The 11,561-nt window shown below is 40.4% G+C and overlaps 1 protein-coding gene across 1 annotated transcript; it reads left to right on the top strand.

Annotated features, from left to right (window-relative positions):
• The first annotated feature begins 221 nt into the window (after positions 1–221).
• On the top strand, positions 222–2,649 carry LOC130975015 (uncharacterized). Its single transcript, XM_057899850.1, has 4 exons — positions 222–918; positions 1,050–1,225; positions 2,042–2,077; positions 2,437–2,649. Exons 1-4 carry the CDS (start codon positions 222–224, stop codon positions 2,647–2,649), a joined length of 1,122 nt encoding a protein of 373 aa, XP_057755833.1.
• The last annotated feature ends 8,912 nt before the right edge of the window (positions 2,650–11,561 follow it).

Consider the following 11,561-nt stretch of genomic DNA (forward strand, 5'->3'; position numbering starts at 1 on the left):
AAAGCCACCAAAAAGAAGGAGCTGCAAAGGAACCTGAAGCCAAGAAGGAAGAAGAGACCCTTGCACCATCCTCACCAAAGCAGGTCCTAAAGCCTTATGTGCCAAATGCACCTTATCCACAAAGGCTGAGGAAAGATGGAAAAGATAGCCAGTTCTCTAGATTCCTAGAAATTTTCAAGAAGCTCCAAATCAACATACCTTTTGCTGAGGCATTAGAACAAATGCCACTCTATGCCAAGTTTTTAAAGGAACTCATGATAAGGAAGGGGAATTGGGGGGAAAATGAGACTGTAGTGCTCATTGAGGAGTGTAGTGCCATAATACAAAAGAAGCTTCCCCAGAAATTGAAAGATCCTGGGAGCTTCCAAATCCCCTGTATCATTGGGGATATGAACATTGAGAAGGCACTTTGTGATCTAGGAGCCAGCATCAACCTCATGTCTTTGGCCATGATGAAGAGGATGAGAATAGAAGAAGTAAAACCCACAAGAATGGCCCTTCAACTAGCAAATAGAACCTTCAAATTCCCCCATGGTGTGGTGGAGGATTTGCTGGTAAAAGTGGAAGAGTTCATCTTTCCAGCTGACTTTGCTGTGCTTAACATGGAGGAAAGAGCCAACCCATTAATCATCCTAGGAAGGCCATTCCTAGCTACAGCTGGAGCCATAATTGATGTTCAAAAAGGGAAGCTAGTCTTGAGATTACATAAAGAGAAAATGGTCTTCAATGTCTTCAAGGCAATGAGCTACCCTAAAGAATCCATTGGAGAATGCAGGATGGTGAACATAATTGAAAATCTTGTTCAAGGAGTCCTAGAGGAAGAACAATGTGAAGAAATCAAAGAGCAAGATCAACAAACCTTATGTGGTGACCTACCACTAAAGACTATGGATGAACCAGTCATGTTGGACAAGACAAGTAAAATGGAAGTGGAGGCACCATAGTTGGAGCTGAAAACTTTGCCTTCAAACTTGAAGTATGCTTACAAGAAGAGGAGATAATCGAAGTGCTGAAGCAACACAAATATGCTATTGGATGGACACTTGCAGATTTAAAAGGGATCAGTCCCTCAATGTGTATGCACAACATCCTACTTGAGGAAGGTGCAAAGCCCTTAAGACAGCAACAGAGAAGGCTAAATCCAACAGTGAATGAAGTAGTCCAAAAAGAAATGCTGAAGTTGTGGCAAGTAGGGGTAATTTACCCAATTTCAGACAGCCCCTGGGTAAGCCCGGTGTAAGTAGTCCCCAAGAAAGGAGGGATCACTGTTGTGCCAAATGAGAAGAATGAATTGATACCAACAAGAACAGTGACTGGCTGGCGCATGTGCATTGATTATAGGAAGCTTAATAAAGCTACCAGGAAGGACTTGTGGGACATGAATATTATTGCTTCTTGAACGGCTATTCTGGTTACGACCAAATAGTTGTAGACCCCAAGGACCAGGAGAAATCCTCATTTACTTGTCCCTAAGGTGTCTTTGCTTATAGGCGAATGCCCTTTGGATTGTGCAATGCACTTGCAATATTCCAAAGGTGCATGCTCTCCATATTTTCAGATATGATTGAAAGATTCATTGAAAGGTTCATGGATGACTTTTCTTTATTTGGTGATTCATATTCTAAATGCTTACACCACTTGTCTTTGGTGCTGAAGAGATGCCAAGAAACCAACCTTGTTTTGAATTAGGAGAAGTGCCACTTTATGGTTACAGAGGTGGTGGTTCTTGGTCATAAGATCTCAAAAAGAGGCATAAAGGTGGACAAGGTTAAGGTGGAGGTGATTGAAAAGTTACCCCCACCTTGCAATGTCAAAGCAATTAGAAGTTTTCTAGGACATGCTGGCATTTATAGAAGGTTCATTAGAGATTTTTCAAAGATTGCCAAACCTTTAAGTAACTTTCTTGTCTCTAATGTACCTTTTATCTTTGATAGAGAATACATGCTAGCATTTGATGAGCTTAAAAACAGACTTTCTTCTGCACCTATCATAGGACCACCCTGTTGGGATTTACCTTTTGAATTAATATGTGATGTATCAGATTTTGCTGTTGGTGCTGTTTTATGATAGAGGAAAGGTAAGTTGGTGCATGTTATTTACTATACTAGCAAAATCCTCAATGATAATCAAAGGAATTACACCACTACAGAGAAGGAACTTCTTGCCATAGTCTTTGCATTTGATAAATTTAGATCATATATTATTGGCTCTAAAGTTACTATTTTCACTGATCATGCAGCCCTCAAATATTTGCTAACAAAGCAAGAATCCAAGCCTAGGTTGATAAGATGGGTCTTGCTACTTCAAGAGTTCAACATAGAGATAAATGATAGAAGTGGAACAGAGAACAAGGTGGCTAACCACTTATCAAGAATCCCACATGAAGAGGATGGAGCATAGCAATTTGAAGTGAATGAAAGCTTCCCTGATGAGTAGTTGATGATGATTCAAGAAAGTCCTTGGTTTGCTGATATAGCCAACATCAAGGATATTGAGGAGTTGCCCACCAACATCAACAAGTTCATGAGGAGGAAGCTACTCAATGATGCTAAAGACTACATATGGGATGAGCCCTACTTGTTTAAAAAGGGTGTTGATGGAATCTTGAGGAGGTGTATTTCACAAGAGGAAGGCCTGGAAGTGTTGTAGCAATGCCATGGATTTGCATAAGAAGGCCATTTTAGTGGAGAAAGAACTGCAGCCAAGGTGCTCCAATATGGATTCTATTGGCCATCAATATTCAAAGATGCAAAGGTATTAGTGTCAATGTGCAATGAATGCCAAAGGACTGGTAGTCTACCCAAGAAGAATGAGATGCCACAGCAGTTCATCCTAGAACTTGAGTTGTTTGATGTATGGGGAATTGACTTCATGGGTCCCTTCCCTACCTCATACTCAAACAAGTACATTCTAGTGGCAGTAGACTATGTATCTAAGTGGGTGGAAGCCATTGCAACCCCAACAAATGATAATAAGGTAGTCATGAACTTCCTTAGGAGGAACATCTTCAGCCGATTTGGAGTCCCCAAAGCTCTTATTAGTGATGGAGGAAGCATTTCTGCAACAGACCATTAGAAGCCCTCCTCATGAGATATGGAGTGAAACATAAGTTTGCAACACCTTATCACCCTCAAACAAGTGGGCAGACAGAGGTATCCAACAGAGAGTTGAAAAGAATTCTAGAAAAGACTATGGGAGCTTCAAGAAAGGACTAGTCGAAGAGGCTAGACGACGCTCTTTGGGCATATAAGACAGCCTTTAAAACACCAATTGGGATGACCCCATATCAGCTGGTGTATGGGAAGGCATGTCACCTACCCCTTGAGCTTGAACACAAAGTTTTCTGGGCATTCAAGCTATTAAATCTTGATAGTAATGCTGTTGGGGAGAAAAGGATCTTGCAACTGCAAGAATTAGAAGAACTCAGATCTTAAGCATATGAAAATGCCAAAATCTACAAGGAGAAAGCTAAGAGGTGGCATGATCAAAAGATAGCAAGGAGAGAGTTCACAGAAGGCCAGAAAGTGCTGTTATATAATTCATGGCTCAAGTTCTTCCCAGGGAAGCTTAAGTCTCGATGGTCTGGACCTTTCACTATCCTCAAGGTGTCCCCCTATGGTCATGTGGAGCTCATGGAGGACAAAACACAGAGAACTTTCACTGTAAATGGCCATAGACTCAAGCATTATTTGGGAGACTCATTAGAGGAGCAGAGAGTGAGCTACAACCTTAACTAAGAATGAAGGAACGTCAAGCTAATGACGCTAATGAAACGCTGGTTGGGAGGCACACCAACACTTATATCCTTTTGAATTCTTGCTTTCTATAAGTAGCTTAAAATTGTCAACTTAGGGAGTTTAAGTTCCAATTTAATCCTTTTGTTTCCTTGCATTCTAGAAGTAGTTATAAATGGTAGGTTAGGTAGTTAATTATTAGTTTTAAGTGTGTGGTAGTTAGTGAATCTCCAAGTTGTTTTCTCTTTCTCTGAAAGTGCAATTTGATGAACACAAAAGTAATTTGAGAGTAAGCCCAGAAATTAAGTTTGGTGTGGCCACCACCATATGAAGATCACCTAGCAAGCCCAATATCATTCAAGTTTGAAGGCATTTAATAAATTGGTGGGTGCATAAAAGTTGGTTTTAATGTGTTCGGAAGGAATTAGAAGGAAAGGGATGTGAAAGGATTGAAATTATTTCACCCTTATGAATGCATTAAAACCCAATGATGAAACCAATTTATTAGATGCACTGGGATTAAGTTTGGTGTCCCAAGGGACACTCATCAATTTCAATTTAATTGGCTTATAATATAGGGAATGAGAAGGATTCTTTTGTCATTATTGATGGGGTTTTTGGTTTTATTTTCAGAAGAGAGGATGGGGCCCACATGATTGATAGCTCATCAAGCAAGGAGTCTTAGTGTACTTGCACTTTGGAACTCAACACATGCAGGAAGCCAAAAGGGATAAGGAGCGCCACTCCCCAAGTGGGAAAACATTGAATTGCTTTCACTTCCCCCACTCCATGCTACACTTTTCAATCCTATAAAAGCCATTAGCTTTCCCACCTTTCTTCACACTTCGAACCCCAACTTCACACACGAAAGGAACCCTCACACTCTCCCTTTTCTTCTCATTTTCTTTACTACTCTTCTCTTTTACTTGATTAGGGACAATCAAGTCCTAAGTTTGGTGTGTGGAGCAAACCTTTGCTTTGCTCTTCGTTCCCTACCTTTTCTTTCAGTTTTCTCAACCTTTCAAACCTCTTCTATCAATGGCACCACCAAGAGCCTCATCATTAAAGAAGAGAAAGACCAGGGAACCAACCTCAAGATCCTCAAGTCACAATGAATACAAGTTCCTCTCATCATTCAACCAAAACCAATTTTATGGTTGGCTGAGTGAGAGGTAAATCATTCCAGAGGTTGGCTTTCAACTTGGGAGGAATGAGCATCCTAAAATCATCAAGGAAATCAAAAGCATGGGATGGGCACTCTTGTGCAACCCACCAAGGAAGGTGGTGGATAGCTTGGTTAGAGAATTCTATGCCAATGCAGTGCCTTAACCTGGGCAACCCTATGGTTATCTTAGCAATGTGAGGGGGAAGGCCATTGACTATAGTCCCTCCAACATAGAAAGGATGTTGATGGTGAAACAAACAAGCTCCACTCGGAGCTATGAAGAAAGGATGAAGCAACAAGACCCAGGATTTGATGAAATCCTCAATGAAATTTGTGTGCTGAATGTACAGTGGATCAATGATAAGGATGGAAGACCTAACCAGCTGAGGAGAAGAGATTTGAGCCCCCAAGCTAGAGGGTGGCTAGACTTTGTGAGAAGATCTCTCAACCTAACATTCAACACCTCTGAGGTAACATTGGAGAGAATTGTTCTCATATATAGCATCATGAAGGTAGAAAATGTGAATGTTGGGGAGATGATTGCCAACAACATTAATAGGGTGCTGAAAGGAACCAAGGATAGCACAAGGTTGGCATTCCCCAGCATCATCAAAAGGCTATATGTGAAGTAGGGGTGGTGCATGAAATTGTGATACACAATGGTGCCAACAACTTGGTACGCACAATTGTAATCTCAACTCTTTTTCACAACTTCGCACAAGTAACCAGCAAGTGCACTGGGTCGTCCAAGTAATAAACCTTACGTGAGTAAGGGTCGATCCCACGGAGATTGTCGGCTTGAAGCAAGCTATGGTCACCTTGTAAATCTTAGTCAGGCGGATTCAAATGGTTATGGAGTTTTGTAATTTAAAACATAAATAAAACATAAGGTAAAGATAGAGATACTTATGTAATTCATTGGTGAGAATTTTAGATAAGCGTATGGAGATGCTTCATCCCTCTTAAATCTCTGCTTTTCTACTACCTTCATCTAATCCTTCATACTCCTTTCCATGGCAAGCTGTATGTTGGGTTTCACCGGCGTCAATGACTACCTCCCGTCCTCTCAGTGAAAATGGTCCATGTGCGCTGTCACCGCACGACTAATCATCTGTCAGTTCTCGATCATGTTGGAATAGAATTCAGTGATCCTTTTGCGTCTGTCACTACGCTCAACACTCGCGAGTTTGAAGCTCGTCACAGTCATCCCTTCCCAGATCTTACTCAGAATACCACAGACAAGGTTTAGACTTTCGAGATCTCAAGAATGGCCGCCAATAATTCTAGCTTATACCACGAAGACTCTAATCTCAAGGAGTTGAAGGCTCTGTTGTCAGGAGAGGCAATCAACACGCATGAGTCAGAAGTCCAAGAGATACACGCTCAATCTTAAGTAGAACAGAAGTGGTTGTCAGTCACGCGTTCATAGGTGAGAATGATGATGAGTGTCACGGATCATCACATTCATCAGGTTGAAGTGCAAGTGAATATCTTAGAATAATAATAATCATGAATTGGATAGAAAATAGTAGTAATTGCATTAATACTCGAGGAACAACAGAGCTCCACACTCTTAATCTATGGTGTGTATAAACTCCACCGTTGAAAATACATAAGTGATAATGGTGTTCATTGGCTTCGGCCCCAGAGGGGGAACCAGAATGACCAAGATGAAAATACAATAGTAAAAGGTCCTATTTATAATGAAACTAGCTACTAGGGTTTACAGAAATAGGTAGATGATGCAGAAATCCACTTCTGGGCCCACTTGGTGTGTGCTTGGGCTGAGCATTGAGCTTCACACGTGTAGAGGCTTCTCTTGGAGTTAAACGGCAGCTTTGGTGCCAATTTGGGCATTTAACTCCAACTTTTCTGTCAGTTCTGGTGTTTAGACGCCAGAAAAGGGCAGAGAGCTGGCGTTTTGACGCCATTTTACATCGTTAAAACTCGCGCAAAGCATGGACTATTATATATTGCTAGAAAGCCCTGGATGTCCACTTTCCAACGCAATCTACTTCGAGTGCAGGGAGGTCATAATCCAACAGCATCTACAGTCCTTTGTCAGCCTCTAAATCAGATTTTTGCTCAGGTCCCTCAATTTCAGCCAGAAAATACCTGAAATCACAGAAAAACACACAAACTCATAGTAAAGTCTAGAAATGTGAATTTTGCTTAAAAACTAATAAAAACATACTAAAAACTAATTAAATCATACTAAAAACTAGATAAAAACAATGCCAAAAAGCGTATAAATTATCCGCTTATCACAATAACGAACTTAAATTATTGCTTGTCCCCAAGAAACTGAAAACATAATAGGATAAAAAAAGAGAATATACAATGAATCCCACAGTATCAATGAAACTTAGTCCTAATTAGATGAGCGGGGCTTGTAGTTTTTTGCTTTTGAACACTTTTGGCATCTCACTTTCTCCTTTGAAATTCAAAATGATTGGCATCTATAGGAACTTAGAATTTTAGATAGTGTTATTGATTCTCCTAGTTCAGTATGTTGATTCTTGAACACAGTTACTTTATGAGTCTTGGCCGTGGCCCTAAGCACTTTGTTTTCCAGTATTACCATCGGATACATAAATGCCACAGACGCATAACTGGGTGAACCTTTTTAGATTGTGACTTAGCTTTGCTAAAGTCCCTAGTTAGAGGTGTCCAGAGCTCTTAAGCACACTCTTTTTGCTTTGGATCACGACTTTAACCACTCAGTCTCAATCTTTTCACTTGGACCTTCATTCCACAAGCACATGGTTAGGGACAGCTTGATTTAGCCTCTTAGGCCTGGATTTTATTTCCTTGGGCCCTCCTATCCATTAATGCTCAAAGCCTTGGATCCTTTTTACCCTTGCCTTTTGGTTTAAAGGGCTATTCAAGTGCAGGAATGTTAGAATCCAATAGCATCTGCAGTCCTTTGTCAGCCTCTGAATCAGATTTTTGATGAGGTCCCTCAATTTCAGCCAAAAAATACATGAAATCACAGAAAAACACACAAACTCAGAGTAAGTTCTAGAAATGTGAATTTTGCTGAAAAACTAATAAAAATATATTAAAAACTAATTAAATCATACTAAAAACTATATAAAAATAATGCCAAAAAGCGTATAAATTATCCGCTCATCAAGGGGTTTAGAAGATCATTGATGAGGTGCTAGTGGATCAAGAGAAGCCCATAATTGCAAAGAATATGGCCAAAGTGGTGGATGTTAACCCATTTCAAAGGGCTAGGGAGCACAGAGCTCATGCTCATGTGCCACAATGGGAACCACAACATGAAGAAGAGGCTGAAGATCAACCACAGTACCTAGCACTTCAACCACCACCATACCAACAATACCAACAATTTCCAGAAGGATTCAATTTGGAGCAATTGCAAGGAGACATACACCAAATGAAAGGAGATATACACCACTTGAGAGAGGATGTTAACCAACTCAAGGAACAACAACAACATTGGGACCAAACGAATGAGAACATACAACAACTCCAAGGAAGTGTGCAGTCAATGAAGGAGCAGCAAGAACAGTTCGACTAGGGTGAAATGCAAGGTGCACTTAACAAAATAGTGGAGCAAAATAAATGGCATCAGAGGAACCTTGCTGAGTTTAGGCATCTTTATGATGCTAGAACCATTTCAAGGAGGCAATATAATATCGACACACAAGCGAAACTGAATCACTTGTGTAATGCTGTGGCAGCCTTGAACCCCAGATACCCAACATTTATGCAAGGAATGGAGGAGCTAAGCGCGAGACAAGAGGAAATTCTGGCTAAGCATAAGGAGGATGAAAGGAATTACATGAGAAGGCTGGGATTTTGGAAGCCCAAGGACACAAAGGCACAAGAAGGATGATGATAACTCCCGCTCCTCCAAAAAGAAAGACAAGGGAAAAGAGCCAATGAACTGAAGCAGCTCAAGGTTGTTAAGTCCTATGGTTGACACTTTTAAAATTCTGAATCTCTGTTTTATTTTCTTTATGTTTTAATTTCTGTTTAAGAATAAGTTGCAATGTTAGGATAGTTTATGTTTAATGCTTAGTTTCCTTATGACTTGAAGTCTTTTATGAGAACTTAATGTTTTCAAGAAAGAAAATGCAATGTTGTTTGAAGTCTCATAATCATCAATAAAAGAATAGTTTGTTTCCATAAGAGTCTATTGTGAGTTGTGCAAAAAATAAGAGTAAAAGAGACTAAGACCAAGTGAGACCATTCAGAAGTAAGAGATAAGGACATAAGTATAGGACTTTGGATGAATCTGAAAAATTATTATTAAGTCATGATAAGCAATTAGACTTGGAAGGCATGACAAGTAGAGGCTAAGGATGTCCCTTGAATATCCATAAAATCAAGAAGCAGTAAGCAACAAAGCTCCAAGACTCTGAGCATCAACCACTAGGATGGAAAAAAACACTAAATAGCTCAAAAGAGTTAGAAATCCTAGTAGATGCTTGTGGTGAAGATGTGTGAAGAAAAGAGACCTGGGCAAGTAAATTCTTAGGGGTGTTTCAACACCTAGTACCCTAAAGCCAACTGGTTTGGGAGTGATAATTAAAAGCCTAATTAAAGGGCCATCTTGAGATAAAACACTTAGAGTCATTGTCAATTGAAAAGAAAAGTGAAAAAGAAAGAACAACCAAAAAAAAAGAAAGAAGAAACAATCCTTGCTACTTCAAGGTGACAATCAATAGAAAGGGAGCCTAAGGCAAATACTTGGAAGAATCTTCAAGAGTCTAGGAGTTCATCATGACATCAAATCAATAAGATTCATGCATGAGTTAACACTTATTCCATTCCTTGGTAATGAATGCTTCTCTCTAAGGTCAAGTTTCAATCCAATAAACGACTACTCCCATTGATTTGCTTGGGACAAGCAAAACTTAAGTTTGGTGTTGTGATCACTTGCATCATTTACACTTTTTTCTTATCTAAAAAGGACCATAAAAGAGTATAATCTCATTTGATCATTTCAATTCATGCACTAATTGATGAATATTATGGTACATTGCTTTGATATGGGTTGTGTTGAATTTCAGGTGAAAAAGAGCAACAAAAAGGGAAGAAAACAACAAAATAAAGCTGGGCATGTGAAACTAGCGTGACACTTGGAACAAACGCCATGAAAATGTGTGGGCGTGGCACTCCAGGCCAACCAAAGCTTGAGAAGACCCTGGGCGTGCCACTTAGGCTCGAAGGCGTGGCACACCAAGGGCACCAACACATGGGGCGTACAACTTGAAGAGCTGGGCGTGGCGCGCCAAGCAAAACAGTAGAGGCTGGGCGTGGCATGCTGGTGCACGAAATTGTGATCATCAACAATGGCGCCAAAGACTTGGAGCTCTTAAACGTGAATCACACTTTGTCACAACTTTGCACAACTAACCAGCAAGTGCACTGGGTCGTCAAAGTAATACCTTACGTGATTAAGGGTCGATCCCATGGAGATTGTTGGTATGAAGCAAGCTATGGTCATCCTGTAAATCTCAGTTAGGCGGATTCAAATGGTTATAATGGTTTTCGAATAATAAAACAAATAAAGCATAGAATAGAGATAGAGATACTTATGTAATTCATTGGTGGGAATTTCAGATAAGTGCATAGAGATACTGTGTTCCTTCTAAATCTCTGCTTTCCTACTACTTCCATCCAATCATTCTTACTCCCATCCATGGCAAGCTGTATGTAGGGTGTCACCGTTGTCAATGGCTACTTCCCATCCTCTCAGTGAAAATGGTCCAAATGCTCTATCACAGTACGGCTAATCATCTGTCGGTTCTCGATCATGTCGGAATAGAATCCAGTGATTCTTTTGCTTTTGTCACTACGCCCAACACTCACGAGTTTGAAGCTCGTCACAGTCATTCAATCCCTGAATCCTACTTGGAATACTTGATAAACCTATATTTCATGAGTTATTTTGTGCTTAGTTTGAGTGATTTATTCAATCCTTCACCCACTTATTCATATTAATTGCATGGTTTTACTTTCCCTTCCTTATTATGTGATGTATGTGAAAAACATGTTTTCTAAGCTTTAAAATTAATTATTTTAATTACCTTTATTTCCATTCGATACCGTGATTAGTGTGTTGAGTAGTTTCAGATTTTCTAAGGCAGAATGACTTAAAGGATGGAAAAGCAAACATACAAAAATGGAAGGAAAGTGCGAAACGGAGTTTTGAAGAAACTGGCACGCACGCGATCTCATGGATGACGCGATCGCGTGCCAGAAGCAAAGAAGCAGCGACACAGCCGCATGACTGACGCGACCGCGCGCCTTAAGCAGAATGCATACGACGCGGACGCGTGACTGACGCAACCGCATGGCAAGGAAAAGCTCCGAATGACGCGATCGCGCGACCCACGCGGACGCGTGATAGAGGCCACGTATCAGAATTTATAGAATACGCCCCCAGCAATTTCTGAAGCTTTTTTGGCCCAGATCCAAGCGCAGACAGCACAGATTGGAGGTTATAAATTGGAGGAATGCATCCATTCAAAAGGGGGGCTCGCATTTTTGTTACTTCCGATGATTTAGATTTAGTTTTGAGAGAGGTTCTCTCCTCTCTCTCTTAGGATTAGGATTTAGGACTTCTCTTAGCTTGTAAGAGTGACTCTCGATCCACGTTTTTATGTTCCTTTGTTTTTAAGCTT

This window comes from Arachis stenosperma, chromosome 4 (assembly GCF_014773155.1).
Source record: "Arachis stenosperma cultivar V10309 chromosome 4, arast.V10309.gnm1.PFL2, whole genome shotgun sequence".
Taxonomy (NCBI): Eukaryota; Viridiplantae; Streptophyta; class Magnoliopsida; order Fabales; family Fabaceae; genus Arachis; species Arachis stenosperma.